The 19,166-nt window shown below is 36.6% G+C and overlaps 1 protein-coding gene across 1 annotated transcript; it reads left to right on the top strand.

Annotated features, from left to right (window-relative positions):
- The first annotated feature begins 62 nt into the window (after window positions 1-62).
- LOC107663927 (interphotoreceptor matrix proteoglycan 2) lies at window positions 63-10,050 on the top strand. Its single transcript, XM_016454336.1, has 17 exons — window positions 63-85; window positions 215-255; window positions 3,315-3,445; window positions 3,613-3,777; window positions 3,901-3,959; window positions 4,302-4,322; window positions 4,616-4,806; window positions 4,888-4,946; window positions 5,218-5,320; window positions 5,608-6,677; window positions 7,521-7,740; window positions 7,862-8,072; window positions 8,243-8,431; window positions 9,153-9,354; window positions 9,497-9,576; window positions 9,665-9,750; window positions 9,934-10,050. The coding sequence occupies exons 3-16, from the start codon at window positions 3,422-3,424 to the stop codon at window positions 9,699-9,701; spliced, it is 2,631 nt and encodes an 876-aa protein (XP_016309822.1). The 5' UTR covers window positions 63-85; window positions 215-255; window positions 3,315-3,421; the 3' UTR covers window positions 9,702-9,750; window positions 9,934-10,050.
- Window positions 10,051-19,166: the final 9,116 nt, after the last annotated feature.

Consider the following 19,166-nt stretch of genomic DNA (forward strand, 5'->3'; position numbering starts at 1 on the left):
TAATTGTCTTACAGAGTCTGTTTTTCTCCTCACTATTCGTCTTCCTCTTTCTTTTCAGTAATACACCTACATACTCAGCATGCAGGTATACACCCTTTATACCTGTTCTTTATTTTTTCATTAAATGTACTATGCATTAGAGAACTTGTGTGTGCGGTTGAATAGTTAACTCATACATTTTAAGGTTTTTTTCATTTTCATTTTTTTTATACAGACCTGAGGAGTCTTCCCAAGAGCAAGACCATGTGCCACCAGGTCTGTCTATTATGATTGTTGTTGCTGACAGTTTCTTACATAAATGTATATAACCCTTACAAAATCTTCTTGGTAGTACTGTACATTATTGTTTCTCCTCTATGCCCCGCCTTTCTGAAACGTGTAAATTTTTACAAGGTCATCGGTCTGAAAAGCGAGGTGTGCTCTGATTGGCCAGCTATCCAGTGCGTTGTGATGTATGGCTGAATACCTCAAGCGTGTGTTACGCTCTTACCATACTGTGATGCCCTGTCCGGCCGGAGCGACGAGACAAAAACATTAAAACCCATTATAAATGAGGCATTTGTTGCATCCAGTGGGAACATAATTACGGATTATAATGACTTGTAATGTCTTTTTACGCGTTGCATTGCGCCACGTAAACATAAAACCATGTCTGCATTTGTGATCGGAGAAATGACGAACAACAAGTGCTACTCTACACTACTCAAAACTCGCGTTTGAATCGTCAGTGGCAAATCCTTTAAATATGAAGACGTACTTACAGTCTGTGAGTCAGAACAGCCGGCATTGTAGTCTACTCTTCCAGGTTCAGGAAACAGTCATCCATAAAATGCACTAGACACATCTGAATATTTGGGTTGAACTGTTCTGGAACAGTGTTGTAAATACAACTTAACCACTGATTTCTAGCCGTGTCCTCTTTTGGAAGGCCAAACAAAGTAGTTTCGCTTTCACAACGAGAAACACAGCGCCTTATACACAGCAACAATACTACAGCGAGAATAAAAGTTACGCTTTCTTTCTTTGCGTGAACATTTGGGCGGCGTTATGCAAATCTTCCCACATCGTGATGTAGACATGTGGGGGCGTGTTAGAACGAGCCATTTTAGGAGGGCGTGGTTGACTCTTAACTTTTATAAAGAATATCTCTTTGGATTTGAGACTTTAGTCTTTGCAACTTTACAGATCTTCTTTATGCACCAAGAGCTTGTAACACTCCAAAGAGAAAGGAAAAATTGAAATTGCATCATATGACCCCTTTAAATTCAGTTATGAAAAGGTAGATTGGTCTTGTTTGTGTTGGAAAAGTAAAACTGATTACCCCTTGACAACTGCTAGTTGATCAAATTAGTTCTTAAAATACAGTCTTACCATGGTGGCCCCTGGTTGTTTCACTAAGTTTTGTATAGCATTTTCTTTACACTTTACTTCAAAAACTATGTCTAAAAAGGGTAATATTTTATGTATTTGAGGTCAGAGATGTGGGAACGGTGAAGAGAGAGAGGGCAAACATTTTGCATTTTAGGTCAGCATTGCTGTCTAATCAGCCAATATTGTCTTAAATACCCTGCATAGCACTTATATATTGCATCATTCCATGACCAAATATATTCAATCTTGAGTTTTGTAAAATGTTGCGACAAGATGTTAATTAATTAATTCATTAATTTTTTTTTGCTTGTGAAAAATTACAGTTTTGAACATATAAGATAATAAAAAGTGTGACCCTTGACCATAAAACCAGTCATAAGTAGCACGGGTATATTTGTAGCAATAGCCAACAATACATCGTATGGGTCAAAATGATAGATTTTTCTTTTATGCCAAAAATCATTAGGATACTAAGTAGATCATGTTCATGTTCCATGAAGATAAAGATCATGTTCCATGAAGATAAAATTTCCTTCTGTAAATATATCAAAACGTAATTTTTTATTAGTAATATGCATTGCTAAGGACTTCATTTGGACAACTAAGTAAAACTGATTACCCCTTGACAACTGCTAGTTGATCAAATTAGTTCTTAAAATACAGTCTTACCATGGTGGCCCCTGGTTGTTTCACTAAGTTTTGTATAGCATTTTCTTTACACTTTACTTCAAAAACTATGTCTAAAAAGGGTAATATTTTATGTATTTGAGGTCAGAGATGTGGGAACGGTGAAGAGAGAGAGGGCAAACATTTTGCATTTTAGGTCAGCATTGCTGTCTAATCAGCCAATATTGTCTTAAATACCCTGCATAGCACTTATATATTGCATCATTCCATGACCAAATATATTCAATCTTGAGTTTTGTAAAATGTTGCGACAAGATGTTAATTAATTAATTCATTAATTTTTTTTTGCTTGTGAAAAATTACAGTTTTGAACATATAAGATAATAAAAAGTGTGACCCTTGACCATAAAACCAGTCATAAGTAGCACGGGTATATTTGTAGCAATAGCCAAAAATACATCGTATGGGTCAAAATGATAGATTTTTCTTTTATGCCAAAAATCATTAGGATACTAAGTAGATCATGTTCATGTTCCATGAAGATAAAGATCATGTTCCATGAAGATAAAATTTCCTTCTGTAAATATATCAAAACGTAATTTTTTATTAGTAATATGCATTGCTAAGGACTTCATTTGGACAACTTTAAAGGCGATTTTCTCAATATTTAGATTTTTTGCACCGTCAGATTCCATATGTTAAAATATTTGTATCTCAGCCAAATATTGTCCTATCCTAACAGACCATACATCAATGGAAACTTATTTATTCAGTTTTTAGATGATGTATAAATCTCAATTTCAAAAAATTTGACCCTTTTGACTGGTTTTGTGGTCCATGGTCATAAATATAAAAAAAAAATAAAAAATACCTTAAAGTAACTACAAATGAGCATGTAAAGCAAATATCTTTAAAAGGAATTCCGTGTGGAGCATGCCCCCGATTCGCGCAATGTTCTCACCTTTTTTCCCCCATACCTGTTTGCATCTCTGCTAATGGCCGTAAAGTAAAAAGGATAAGAAACTTGGCTTGTAGGGTTTGGTTTGCATTTCATTTGAAACTACTGAATGTCTAAACTAGAATATTTCTAGAAAAAAATATTTTTGATGATAGCAAGACCAAAACTGTGGTCTGAAATCGGTAATGCTTATAACTTTTCTGAGGTTCTACAGGGCTATTTTGATGCAAACTTAATGTGTGCAATTCAGATTTAAATGCTTATGCTAAATAATTGGAAATAAATAAACTTGCAATGATCTTGAAATAACATTTGTCTGCACCCCAAGAGACAAATAATTATCTTCAAAACTTGGTAGGTGATGAGCTTCCAGCAGAGACCACTGCGGTGGTGACCACGGCGCTTCCACATGAGGTTGTCTCAGAGAGCACGAAGGAAGTTACTGCAGAAGCACCATCTGCTGTCATGACAATGGAGATGGATACTGAGGTAGGTGTTTGGCAGGCTGAAACATACTGTTCATACTGATATAAAGTAAAGTCTGGTTCCAATCTGATGCACTCATGAGTCATGATATATGCAAAAATATACATATAACTGAATTATGAATACTGAACACCTGCTCAAAGTTTGTGTGTGTGTGTTGTCTGTTGTAGATCACTAATGAGATTGAGCAGGAAGCAGCTGCTTCGCCTTCACATCCTCTGGTTGAGCAGAGGGTGGAGCTGGCTATGTTATTGACTGTAGAACCATGGAGTGAAGAGCTGTTCAACTCCACCAGCAGTGAGCATGGCAGACTCACTCACAAGATCACAGAGAAGGTACAACACACCCACATACTTGCTTTAATTTTTACACAAATGTTATATATAATGGTTGTTCTGTACCAACCTTAATTACTGTATCATTTTGGTTTTGTGTTGCCTGTTTGTCATTTCATACAGATTTCAGCTGCTTTGAAGAAACTGACAGAATTCAAGAGTGTATCGGTATGGAACATCAGGTGTGTTAGTGCATGTTTAATTTTGTTATTATAGTTGCATTTAAATATTGTATGAATATCACTGCATTTGATTACAACATACGAAACCCTGTAGCATTTTAAAAATGACAGGTCAAGCATACAGTTCAAGCAAAAAAATTTTTTTTATAGAAATAACTGTTTTAGATTTTAAATAATAAAATAATAGATACACTATATAAAATGTACAAGAATTGAAACACTTCCTGGTTGTCGGATTGGAACATGCCATAGTTAATGAATAATAAGACAATATGCAGCATTAGCCTATGACCTGCTGCAGTGGTAATTGTGCTAAAAATATGAACTTTATCTTTCCTGCAGGCCACAGATGGATCCCTCAAGGTAAATTAAACTTGATTGTGTGCATGAATGCAGGTTAGTTCTTTGAGTTAGAATAAACAAGCAAGAATCATGTTTATAGTCATGCAATTACTATGGAAGTCAATAGGGCATGAAATTATTATGACATAAACACTTTAAAATATACAGTGTCTTGAAAAAATTTACTCTAACATTACAACTGATCATGTGAGACTATTGTGATCATCACTTGTTAATTTTTTCTGTGCAAAGCTATATCCAATACAAACCCATAGACATCCATTGTAAGTGCAGTTGTTGTCTTCTCTCTGCAGTGGTGATAAGGCAGTATTGGTGGAATATGCTGTGTCCCTCCAGACCAGCAGTGAAGAGATCAGCAGTGAGACACTGGACTTCATTAATCTTCAATCCAACATGGTAGAGGGCACCTTTAGTTACTCAGAAGGGCCCACTGTTCAGTACACCATTATTGACATCCACCCCGACATCACTGAGGCTCTGCATGGTACTGCTCTATCTGCTTGTAGCTACTAGTCCTCTACAGTACATCTCAGCAGTCTGTCATGGTGTGATGTTCTCTTGTCAGTGGAAACCTTTCCAGAGGAAAGCCATCCTGCAGAAGAATCTCTAGACCCTGACCACAAGGTGAATTACATTTCTGTCACGGTGGCAGTGAAGACACCAACTGCAGTATACCAACTAGATATTTACATATATACTCAACAAGGTGCACAATTTGAGATAGTATTCTTGACACAGAGAATAAGAAATGTGGGCGAGTTTTGTACCAAAGTTTAATGTTTAACAATTTCAACAAAACCCTAACTCTAAGAATGGAAAAACAGGAACAACTTTTAAGGAACAGTAACTTCAAAAAAGTCTGGGAATCAACTGTTTTATTTTGATTATTGTCTAGGATGATATCTTAGCAGTAGAAAAAACATCTGAGCTGCCTGGAGAGGTGATGGAGGTCTTTACTATTGGTGACCTTTTGGATTCTACAATGTCAGAAGAAGAAGGTATGGGAGTGCAAGATGTCATCATACCTTATAGACCATGCCAGCTGTAGTTCCTCAGAGGATAAGGACCAACATTCACATGTACAATGATTTATGGCAGAGTTGTACAATCCTGCTCCAGGAGGGCTAGCATCCTGCAGAGTTTTGTTCCAACATTCCGACACACTGGAATGTTTATAAATTCTGCAGGACAGTGGCCCTCCAGGACCAGGATTGGACACCAACATTTACACCAACATGGTGGTGAAAGACCCAAAACAAAGATGCTTGTTTATTCCTACTTTCAGACCTTCAAGACAAGGACTTGGTGTCACAGTTTCTTCCCAACCTGACTCCTGCTGTGGATAGTGAAGCTGTAGGTCCCATTTTTGATGCCAAGCAAGACAGTGGCTTGACAATTTATGATTTTAATCCCGCCTCTGGATCTGGTGCAGAAGACGATTGGGTAACTGTACTTACTAGGGCTCAAGAGCCAGTTGGAGAGACAGAAGGTGAGGAAGAGGTTTTGATTGATGTAGACACGCCACAGATTGAGGACTGTGAATTCTCCACAATTACAACAGTGGTTGAAGAGGACCAGATCTTGCCTGAGGAAAGTCCTGAACTGATTACTGTTAAAGCTGGAGAAGATGGAAATCTACGGGTTGGTAGCGAAGTGCCCACAATGCCGCCAGTCAAAGTGGCTGAGGCAGAATCTACCCTAAAACCCGAGGTTTTACCAGGTACCTCATCACATACCCTAAAACCCGACATTATACTACCTGCAGAAGAAGAGAGGACAGAGGAAGACAACGAGGAAGAAACTGTGTTAACAGAAATGCGAAAGGTTGAGGAAACTGAAGTTGCTGTGATCATAAAGGAAGAATCAGAGGAGGTTGAAGAAGAGGAACAGGAAGAATCTATTGACAGTACCACAGTGGCACAGGAGGATGATTTTGTACTAATGGATGTTTCAGCAATACAGTTTTCAGAGGAAGTTCTAACAGAGTATGAGATCCTATTGGTCACCATTGAACCAGCAAGCCCAGTCTACCCAACTCCTCTTTCAACTGAGAAAGAATCACCCTTCTCCCTCATCACCACTATTACCCCAGCGGAGGTGGAGTTGGTGCATACCTTAAATTCAAAAGTTATGACTACATCTCTAGATGTGATTCATTACAAAGAGGAAGAGGGTAGTGGCATCTCTGGTGTCATCCAGGGTGATGAAGTTTCCAGCATAGCCTTGCCAACAAACCCTGGGCGGTCTTTGATAGTGTTTTTCAGTCTTCGTGTAACTAACATGATATTCTCTGAGGATCTGTTTAATAAGAGCTCTGCAGAGTACAAAGCCTTGGAGCAACGGTTCCTTGAACTGGTAGTGTACCTCCTCTAAAATACATTTGCTCCTATTGTTTTTCCTCTTCCTTATCCTACCATAACTTGTTATTCCTCTTCAAACACATATCCTGTCAAATCCTCATCAATCCAAATCAGGAGCTTCCAATCCTATTACTGGAGGGCCACCTTCCTGCAGAGTTTGGCTCAAGCCACAAATACACCAGAACTAGCTAAACAAGGTCTTCAGGATCACAAGAAACTTACAGGCATATGTGTTCAAGCTAAACTGTGCTGGAAGGTGACCCTCCAGAAGCAGGAATGGACATCCTTGATCCAGATTAAATTATTCACTAGTTCAGATCCAGCCCTCGAGGTCCACTTTCCAGTTTGATCAAGGCTGGATCTAAACTCTGCAGGAAAGTGGACCTCGAGGACCAGAGTTGAGAACCCCTACAATGTTTTATATTATATGCCAGTGGTTCCCAACTCTGGTCAGGGAGTACTCCCAGCTCTGCACATTTTGCATGTTTCCCTAATCAAACTCACCTAAATGTATGCATCAGCTCATTAGTAGAGACTCTGAGACCTGAAATGAGTGTGTCAGATAAGAGTGACTTAAAAAATGTTGGGGGTACTCCAGGACCAAGGTTGGGAACCACTTCAACTCGAGTCCTGTTGTGCCAAACACAAACAAACAACCTTATTAAGGTGTTTGATCTTATCAGAATAGCTTGCAAATTATAGACTGGTGGGTTAGATTGGGATCGTTGATATAGTCTGCAGGGCACTGGCCCTCCAGGGCTGGAATTGAAGAGTTCTGTTATGTACCATTTATGTTTCTGAGTTCATTCACTCATTATTGTTATTGTATGTCCCTCAGCTGGTGCCATATCTGCAGTCAAACCTCAGTCACTTCGAGAACCTGGAGATCTTGAACTTCAGGAATGGAAGTATTGTGGTGAACAGCCGTATGAAGTTTTGGAAGCCTGTTCCTCGTGGAGTCAATACTGCTGTTTTCCTCATTCTAGAGGATTTCTGCAACACAGCTTACCAGACCATGAACCTCGCCATTGACAAATATTCGTTGGATGTCGAATCAGGTCAGACAACATCAGAAAACCTTAGTCAGTTTGGTCCTACATCCTATATATTATGTATTTAGGTACCTCGTCACAAGCCACCTTAATGCTGTGGCTAATCTATGTGGGTTATTTGTTTTAGGGGAACAGGCAGATCCGTGCAAGTTTCAAGCATGTAATGAGTTTGCTGAATGTACAGTAAACCAATGGTCAGGTGAAGCTGAATGTGTGTGTAATGCTGGTTACTTCAGCATGGACGGACTACCCTGCCAAAGCATCTGTGACCTTCAACATGACTTCTGCTTGAATGATGGGAAATGTGATGTCATTCCCGGCCAAGGAGCCATCTGCAGGTTTGTTTATTTGATTATATGATATTCAAGAAATTTTGAATGCATATGTGCACATTTAAGAAAATTAATTACAGATCAGATCCTGTACATTGAAGTCTGTTCTACCTGGAGAATGGCATATTCATTCATTTTAAATTAAGTAGCTGTTTGTATGTTTGTCTGCACTGTAGATGCCGTGTTGGGGAAAACTGGTGGTACAGAGGAGAACATTGTGAAGAATATGTTTCTGAGCCACTCGTAGTTGGCATTGCCATAGCATCTGTTGCCGGGTTCCTTCTGGTGGCGTCAGGAGTAATTTTCTTCCTAGCAAGAACTCTGAGAGACCAATATGACAAGGATGAGACGGAGGACCCAGTACGGTAAGAGACATACTGTATCACAGTCAATCTGGTAAATCACGGCTTCATCCCAACTCGCATACTTTTACTGTGCATTATAATATTCTTTCTAATACGGACTTTGTCTTATGTAAGGGAACTCCAGTTCATGAAAGATTTACCTCAGAAGTCAGAGCCTTCAGAGCTGATCACCTGACACAAACCCTTGATTAGAGTTTGACCTTGAGTGAAGTAAAGCAGCCTTGAGCTACTGGAAAGGTGCTATATAACTAAAACCAATAAAAAAATTATAATGAAAAAATTATAATTCAATCAAAGAAAAATGTAACCATTAAATTGTAACAGCGATGAATGAGAACATGCAAATTAAAATAAAACTAAGGTTTCAATTTTGCATTACACACTAAACAGGGTCAAATCTATTGAATTATTACATTATATATAAATATTTTGCCCAAGAAGCTTTGGCATGTAAATTATTGTTAGAACAAATATTTATAAGAACTGTCACTTAGGAGTCAGTTACATTTTCATTAAATGCTCATTTATTACTCACATCTTTGTAATTACTGCATGTGCAGCACCTAGGAAGAAGCTTCCATCTCCAGTAATTCCATTATGAGATTTTCATTAATTCATCAACAAGGCTGATCTTTGATCCCTTGACTCTTTAAGTCATGGCTTCTTAACCTTGCGGATGTCTGTTGCAACCTTTTTTGTGTGTATCCATGTTTGTATGCAGGAGAGAGGACAGTCCACCATTTCTAGACATGGCCACTAAGTATAACCCCATGTTTGAGAGCGATTTAACTACAGGCTACAGCCATTACTACCAGCGGTACCCCGAGCCCCCAGTCCACAGCAGCGCCAGTGCTGAGGCATCCACAGAGTTCAGCAGTGAAGAGATACGGCATATTTATGAAACCAGTGAACTCACTAAGGAGGTATGGGTCTGTGCATGCGTATGTTTACAACAAATTATTTTGTATACACCACTTTAGGTGAGCAAGTGAAATTTTGTGTGAAAAATGTAAGCGAGTATGTGATACATGTTTCTGGGAATTTCTCTTCCTGTCCATTCCATAGGATATTCAAGATCGCATCCGCATCCTTGAACTCTACACAAGAGATCGCCAGTTTGCAGATTTTTTGAAGCAGCATCAAATGTGAGTATTTTTTTTCACGATGCCTTATTAATAACCTATAGCTTTGCTTATTTTCACCCCTCATGTAATTTTATTTTTATTTTATCAGAGCAATGGATAATCAAAGAGAAAGTTCCTCCAAATAGTCAGTAGCAGTCCAATGTCCAATAGCCTGCTGAGTGCAAAACAATGAAGGTTAGTAAACAATGTTATGAGAACAGCATGTTACAATGTAACAGTATGTTTTGTGTCTCCAGTGTTGCATCTAGTGTAAACATCAATGGATCTTTAGGGCTTTTCAGACTTTTATTATTATTATTTTTAAATGATTCTAAATGCAGTGTTTGTATTGATTTGCGTCATATGTTCCTCTTCCAGAAACTTGGGTTGTCTTTCAGGAAATGGCATCTTAGTGATTCCAGAGCAATTTCTCTTCAGCCTCTCTGAGACTTTGCCATCGCAAATTAAAATGGCTACCTTCTTAAAACTAATAACTTCTTATTTTTGTTCCTTTTTTATTTATTTATTTTTTTATTTTTTATTTTGTTTTATTTTTTATTTTTTGGTTAAAGACAATTTTCTGTCATAGAACGGGATCTTGGTCACAGACAATATGCTTGTAATTGATTGAAATGTTTTGTTAGTGCCTTCTAATCTTATCTGTGGCCCGTCTCTCAGACAATCAATCTTTGGTGTTCAAAGAAAAAGATCCCTAATGCATTAATCCTGAAAGTTACTTGAATCACAGACCATTAATCTTGTATTACCCTCTTAGTACATTACCTTTTAAAGTTTCACTGCTTGTTAGAGATTTCAAGCTCTTCTGTATTAAGACAAATCAGACTGCTAATTTTAATTATTTTTAAGACAAGTAAGCTCACTTGGTGGCCATCTTGGAAGCATCTGGGCAGCTATTTTCTATGTAGGTAATAGTTATACAAGTACAGCTTCTACATACTTGAAGATTGACCAAAATCAAAAAGACATATTTTAAATAAGTAGAAAAATATGACTGCAATGTTATCACAGATCTGCTTCATAAGCTTGAATCACAGGATAAAAACGATGCCTCTATCAAAAAGGTGATTGGCTCTTTTAACTGAAATTAGGGGCGTCCATTCCTGCAGCTTCCAAATTGAGCTCTGCAATTTCTCCTATTTATCTTTTTAATGAGTGTACGTCAAATCCTTCCAACAGTGATTGTTGCAATAATGGACATTTGTATGTATTTTTTACATTATTTACTGTATTTAAAATTGTATCAGTTAAAGGGTATAGTTCACTTTCAGTAAAAACTGAAAATACTGTCATCATTTACTTGCGTCATTAAGTGAGGAAATTATTTGGCAGAATTGTCAAATTTGTCTGAATGATGCCTTTGAGTTTTTTTTGTGAGAAATAAAACTTTGTTATACAGGAGAATTTTATTTACAAGTTTTATTACAGGTGCTAAGGAATTGTTGACATTTATGAATGGTTTGTATTGCATGTTTGCCTGTGTGTTATTGCAGTGTGAGGTGTCTAAGCAATACAATGTGTTTTGGGCTGATGGTCTTCCATGTATCAGGGCCAATTCAAGAGAATAGAGAGCTCACTACAATTAGTCAAAACAGAGATTACAGCCCAGATTACAGAGCATTACCTACAGCCTGTGCTGAAAGTGTGATATGTGACTGTGTTTTCCAGTTTATAGCATAAAAATGTAAATGGCTTTAATATGTGTTATACAACATAGTGAGGTCCGTAAATCTGAGACATATGTGCATGTGGGTTTGGAATGACACGAGTGTGATTAATCTATGATAGAGTTTCAAGTTTGGTTGTATTGATCATTTAATGATAATGGAAAGATCTCCAGAGTAACATACTTCCTTTTGTTGATATTATGAGAAACGAATGGAGACCAATGTGGTAACGTGTAACATATGAAAGACACAAATATCCATTTTTTGTTTGCTAGTGTTTTAAGTAGAGAGGGCATGAGAAACGACTACAATCAGAACTAGGCTACGTGCCTGAGCCACAAAGAAAGGGGTGTTTTTCTCTCTACAATGTCAGTAGTGAAGAACTGATGGTCCAATGATTCTGTCGACATTTCAAGTGTAACTGAATAACCTGTTGCAGTTACACTTCACAGTTTAACCTCTAGGTAGCGGTGTTTGTGTTTTTAATATTTCAAAGTGTGATCAATGCATCACAAAACAACAGATGATAACACGACTGGTGTAAAATCCCCATGCTGCTAGTATTTTAGGTGCTGCATTGGCTATGACTATGGGGCAGTGTTTGCACTCTAGATGCTACAGTTCTTGTAAGTAGTGATATAGGAGAAACGAAGCTTTTCGAAGCAGTTGCACCTCAAAATGATTCAGTTTTTTTAAGCGCTCAAAACACCGCGACACTACTGGTCAAGATGTTGTAAATGCAACGGGAACAGCTGAATGTGTAAAGCAACTTCCGGTTCTCGCGGACTTTAAATTTAATCTACAAATAATACCATTTAATGTGAAGGGTATGTAATCAATTTTTTAATTGACATGTAGCGCTTTTGTATTCTTAGTCGGGACTTGTCAAACTAGGCCAATTAGGAACAATTAAAGGGGTCATATGATGCGATTTCAATTTTTCCTTTCTCTTTGGAGTGTTACAAGCTCTTGGTGCATAAAGAAGATCTGTAAAGTTGCAAAGACTAAAGTCTCAAATCCAAAGAGATATTCTTTATAAAAGTTAAGAGTCAGCCACACCTACCTATAATGTTTTTTTAAACTTTAAACCGCATAAACACATTTCATTACACCATATATTATATATATTATATATTACACCATATATTAGCAGCATCATATGACCCCTTTAAGGACTATTTTTCTTTCTATATTATTTCCTTGTATTAAAATTCATGAAAACTGAACCGAGATCAAAACCATTAGCAGTGGTTCACATTGTTTTACTGAATATCAAGTGGGCCATTCTACAGAATTGGCCCAAAGTCAGAGTCAGAAACGTCTTGAAAAAATTTATTTTTTATTTTTTGTCTTTTTACGCGTTGCATTGCATCACGCCACGTAAACATAAAACCATGTCTGCATTTGTGATCAGAGAAATGACAAACAACAAGCGCTACTCTACACTGCTCAAAACTCGCGTTTGAATCATCAGTGGCAAATCCTTTAAATGAAAACATACTTACAGTGCGCGCACATCAGCTATACAGGCGTTAATACTGAATGTTTAATGTTATATTCATTGCATACATATATTTCGTAGTAGACATCCTTAACTCCTTTCTGCTGTCTGTTGTTGGTGTTTCTTTGTTTGAAGATGGCGCTTATCACATGATGTGTGGTATCGGCATTTGGTATCGGGGCATTTTAACGAGTACGAGTACAGGAGACCAGTATCGGTATCGGTGTATCCCTAATGAAAACGTACTTGCAGGCTGTGAGTCAGCATTATTTGTTAGCATCATAGACTGTGGTCAGCATGCGCGCCGAAGGGGAAACGGGAACTGAATTCACCGGAACACCGGCATTGTAGGCTACTCTCCCAGGAAACAGTCCTCGTCCTCCATAAAATGCGTTGCACACATCTGAATATTTGGGTTGAACTGTTCTGGAACAGTGTTGTAAATACAACTTAACAATTGATTTCTAGTTGTGTCTTCTTTTGGATGACCAAACAAAGTAGTTTCGCTTTCACAACGAAACACACAGCGTCTTCACGACATGGCGGCGGAGGCAACAATACTACAGCGACAATCAAAGTTACGCCTTCTTTCTTTGCGTACACATTTGGGCGGTGTTATGCAAATATTCCCACACAGTGACGTAGACATGTGGAGGCGTGTTTAAACGAGACGTTTTAGGAGGGCTTGGACGAGTCTTAACTTTTATAAAGAATATCTCTTTGGGTTTGAGACTTTAGTCTTTGCAACTTTAGGGATCTTATCTATGCACGAACAGCTTGTAACACTCCAAAGAGAAAGGAAAACTTGAAATCGCATCATATGACTCCTTTAAAAAACATCCCATGTTTCAGTAGTGGCAGCATTTTTTCAGTAGTGATAGTAATTGGTAGCAACCACATCACATTACAGAATTTTAACTCGCATACTAAAATACAACAAAAAAAAAATATATAGCAAAACTGTACTAAAATTTTGTTTCCCCATGAGGATTATGTGTTCACTTTTGTCACTACCGAAACAATGATGCCATGTTTCAGTAGTGACTGTTTCGGTCGTGACAATTCTATAGGATAACACCCCCAAAAACAAAGATGTCACTACCTTTATGGAATAACTCCCAAAAAAGTGTGCTTTATTGCAGGAAAAAGGTGTTCGGTAGTGACGTTCCTCAAAGTTACACACAGATTTTTCAGACTTTTGAACACATTTACCTCAAAATGATGGGACCTATCTACTCACACCTTGTAGCTATGAGAGAGGGGGACACAGGATCATAAATTTATGGGTTTAGTTAAAATCAGTATAGCAAGAATCAAAAAGATACTTTTAAAAACAACAATGGAAAAAAAAAATACAAAAATTATTTCAGTATCATTTTCATGTGTTGAAATTTAGGGGTTGGTTCGGAACAGCCACCTCCCAATTGAAAGCACCTAATAAATTATGATTTTATATATATTAAGCTTACTAATATTTTAAATATTATTGTGGGTTTCAATAGATAATAGAAGGATCTTAATAAACATCTAAGATTTGAATACTTTTTTTAATGCTTTTTAAATGTTGTTTTTGGTTGTAGGACAGCAGTTTGCACCAATTCTGTAGAATGGCCCATATAACCAAATTTTGAAAGGTTTCGAAACCAATGCTCTAATCAGTCTGACATAATATCCACCTTATTTTTCAACGGGGAAGTGAGCCGTTTTCTGTAAATGTGTGAGACCTCCGGTTCATTAGCCACTGTAGGGAAATAACGAGAAAAATAACAACGTGCAGTAAACGGTACGGTTTGCACTACAAACCAGTATGTTCATAATTAAGATAATACATTAAAATAATATGTAAAGACACACCAGTTTAAAATATCAAGCCGCAAAACGAGCTGTTTTGTACAACTAAAAAGAACTGGAAACAGATGACACTGGAAGCCAGACACATTAAATTCACAAATGGCCTTGCCCACTCTTATGGAAAAATAAGGTGGATAGCCTCGTTTTCTGAAATCACGTGACGTGGGGAATTTTCACATCATGTGAAACTTTTCGAACCACCAGTGATTCAGTGAAAGATTTCCATGCTTCAGAAAAAGTAATGTATCACTATATCACTTTAATTCATTTTATGTAATTTAAGGCATTAATGTTTAGTTTTTTTTCAATCTGGTTAGGTGTTTTTTTAACCGGTAAAGTATTTATTGTTTTATATCAATTTAAAGGACAGCGCCATATTGAAATTGTCTTTTGACCTACGACGTCAGCCCCGTCACATTTAACAATGACTGAGGTCTTGTGGAATAGTAGTAAGGTATACTTCAGAGTCTAGTGAAAGTAGTTCTTTGCAAGCTTTGCTTACTATGCATACTGTTAATTTTTGACGTACTAATTTTCGGACAGTACAGTAGTGGAGAGAAACAGGCGTAGAATGCGGAGATAGTGTTAGTTATGGCGCGAAACACCTGTTCATCATGTCACTGCGCAGCTCCCATTCCGAATGGTTATTTTTGTTGCATAGAAACATTTTTATGCCTGGGCCTATATCTGATTCTACTTAATGGATTTGCTTAATAAAACAACAGCAACATAATTAGAACATGACCATGACATAATGTGAAAGTATAATATGCTAGATCTGAGACAGTCTTACATACTATTTGAGATAAGTGTTGGACACAGACACAGAAAGAGATTTTAACTGTTATTGGTGTGCATCAAGTGATAAATTTGATAAATGTCCTGCTGCAGGTCACATTTGTACATTATTTGTCAGTGTTACAGTCCTTATGATTCTGTGTGCTTCGACTTTTCTGGCAATGTTTATAATGAATCACCCTCCTGAGTTGAATTCATCAGTTCCCCACACACACACATATGCTGCCAACAGCTGCATTAGTCACTTTTTCTTCCTCTGAAGAAACACAAACACAAAAATTTGCACATTTAACACCACTGATTGCTGAAGTTAAGGGCCACCAATGAACTTTGTGGACAATTTAGTCCTTTGTGTGGGGCGTCGTTATTTTAGTGTTTTATGCAAGCACATTTTGTCCACACCTTTGTGTTTTTTCTGCTTGTGTTTTCGTCTCTTTGTTAATTGGAATGCGTGTCTGTTTATATTTGTGTCGTGACCAAAATTTATTCTGCAGGAACATATGTGTGAAGTTCATTTGGTTCAACACGACTCTCCCTTTGAGCCAATCACAGCTGCGGAGCAAAGCACACACAATCATCTGTACCGAAACATTACACACGCCACACTGTAAAAAAAATCCAACTTTCGAAAAGTTCTAATAACCAATGTAAAAAAGAATTCCTGAACAAAGAATTTTTAGTAGGAGAACTCACAAAAATACTCTAAACATGTCGCTAGCAAAAGTTGTTTTTGTTTACCCAGACACTCAAGTATTTGTTCACAACATATCTAAATGTTCTCCCAACTTTTCAAACTGAGTCATCGGCACGAACAATTTTACATTGAACAATATTGCACAAGTACCCAGCATGCATTGCAACTTGAAAACATTTTATGTTAATAAAATATAATTGTTTAAAATGTTACTGGCTTAATTTATGCTGCTGCTGCTGTTGTCACTGTCAGTTTGCTGTCTTTTGGATCAGAGTTCATATTTTTACTGATTTAAAATTTGTTGATCCTCACCATGGTTGAGAATCGTGTGCTGAGGTATATGTGCATCTCATTGCAACTTATTTATCAGCGTTAAGTTTTACCTTTAGGTTTAAGAAGCAAATACTACCCATAAAGTTTAGAAGGCTTTGTAAAAAAACATAATTTTAAAAGAAAGAGGATTACTAAAAAAGCTCAGCATTGATGAGTGCTAAAAAATATTTGGTTGCTCTGACAGATTTTATAACACTCAATAGACTGACATTTATTCATTAGATGAACTAAAGTTTTTAAGTTGTCGGTTGCTAGTTGAGTTAACTTAAGTTGAGTGCATAGGTTGCCTTATTTTTTTGAGTTAGGTCAACTTTTTTTTTTTTTTTTACATTGTGTCCCCATGGTCCCTTAGTACTGTAGGTTACTTAAGCACCCCTCCATTGACTAAACAAGAAATGTGTCCCTGATTATTCATATTATACTAGATATCATTTTGCTTTATTTTGAATATTATTTAAACATATTTATATTCAAACCAACAGCACATGATACTGTTTCCATTTACATTTATGCATTTAGCAGGCACTTTTGTCCAAAGTGACTTACAAAGGAGGAACATGTTTTCATGTGACAGTTCAATAAATGGAAAGATACAGGAAGGACACAAAATACCCAGTTACTTTATCAATTTTTGTCCCTGGCCTGCTTTTGCTGTGTATATACAGAGTAAAATTCACAAATATATCATTCATGGTCTTCTGATGCTGAAGGCTGGGGATTTGTGTGTCTGTTTGTGATGTAGTTGGCATTTTTGTAATGAAACATCTGCGCTGAATTTTCAATTATTTATCCTGAAACACCTCCAAGAGTGAGGAGTGGAAAAAATCAAACTCCTGGTCACTACAGACAGAAACAGCAGTAACTATGTAAAATAGTAAAATGCTGTCATGCAGTCCAAGTACTGTTTAAAATAGACCTACCTCTTATAACGTGCAAATCATAAAAACGCTTGACTTCTATGCTGTATACAGTATGACAATTCTCTGTCAAGTCATCTCATATTGTTTGTATAAATGAAAAGTGGCACTTTACAAACAAATCAGAATGTTAGAATGATTTCTGAAGGATGATGTGACACTGAAGACTGGAGTAATGGCTGCTGAAAATTCAGCTTAGCCAAAACAGGATTAAATTACATTTTAAAATATATTCAAATACAAAGCAGTTATTTTAAAATGTAATAATAATTGGAAATACTACTGTTTTTGATCAGATTTAAAAATTTGACCAACCCCAAACTTTTATTTGGGTTGTAAGTGTAAGTTTTTCAATGGACAATTCTTAAACTATTACATTTGGTAAAAAAGCTGACCTTGAATTTATTACCTGGTGTCAAAATCTCATTGCTTTTCCAATCTGACTGCAAAGATCTCAGTAGTTAGACCTTTTCAAACTTAAACTCCAGCAGTTCATTTGTTTAGTCACAATGATTTGTCAACTGTAAAGATGATTTGAAGTTTGTCTGACCCATAATTTATTATTACAGGGCTAATAGGAGACAGGAGACTCCTGAGACACAATGGCATGTTCAAAGGTCTTCTAGAAAATTGACTGTAAGTACAAACAAATATATAAAATCATTTTCTGGTAATCAACTGGAGACAATTATGTTTAGTCAGAAACCTGGAACACTGATATATGCTATAAATATCATGCTTTTGTAGATTTTGAACATGTTCATTATTAATGAATGGATTCCAATCAGTCTTCAAACATTTCTTCATGTTTTTCTCTTTTAGCTGTGGTTAAATAGATTTAGTCTGAGAAATGGGTAACATATGGTATTACATTATATTTTGAACAGCCACACTGTGCTGGGAAAGGATAAAAAAGGCAAGGCAATATGATGCATTAGTTTTCTCTCAACAACAATTATCCTCAGTAACTAAACAGTACTTTGTTTAACCTGCTTGAATTTCGTCATTCTTGTCAAATCTGAAGATAGATTTTTCAGCAAATTTTTATTGTATTCTTACATAGGGTTTCATATTTATAATATGAATTGTACCATGTGTATTTAGTCAAAGTAGTTCACATTTCTCAGGAATTGTGACTAATGAGACCTGTTGAGAAAATTGTTTTAAAAAGTATTGAAGTATATACCATATGTGTGTGTGTAATTATGTATCGTTTGTTGATCTTGGTTAAATTCTTACATCCTGTATTCATTTATTATTTGAATTCATTAACAAAAACAACTACATTTTATGTAGTTTATGTAGTTTTCTTTTGAAAACCTTGTTATCCTATGATGTGAAATTCAAAATTATTTATTTAATTTAGTTGTAATACAGTTTTTTATCATGGAGTTGCTTTATGCTCCATGTTGTTAATGTAAATAATACACGAATAATATAAACATAATACAAAAATATTTCGTAACACCACAAATGTATTTTTCCTTTCTAATGAGGGTCCCAAATACTGCTTTGTGATATTATTACAGTGACTACTTCATGAAGTTGATCCTGAACACTGAATTGAGGCAGAAGAAAAGATGCAGCTTAAGAAGAAATAAAGTGTGCTGAAATAGTGTAGCGAGAGAGAGAGACAGAGATAAGCTAAAGGTTTAACAACTACAGTGTGACATCATAGGGTCCCTCCCTCTTCTTAATAATCCAGTATAGATGGTCATACAATCACACACCCATTTCCAAACACACTTTCTCTCACACACAGTGTGCACTGACACCTGATCTGAGGTCACTTTAAAGGACAAGGAGAAAACATATGATTCAAGAAAGAACAA

Source organism: Sinocyclocheilus anshuiensis, unplaced genomic scaffold (assembly GCF_001515605.1).
Source record: "Sinocyclocheilus anshuiensis isolate Anshui unplaced genomic scaffold, SAMN03320099.WGS_v1.1 scaffold976, whole genome shotgun sequence".
In the NCBI taxonomy this organism is placed as follows: domain Eukaryota; kingdom Metazoa; phylum Chordata; class Actinopteri; order Cypriniformes; family Cyprinidae; genus Sinocyclocheilus; species Sinocyclocheilus anshuiensis.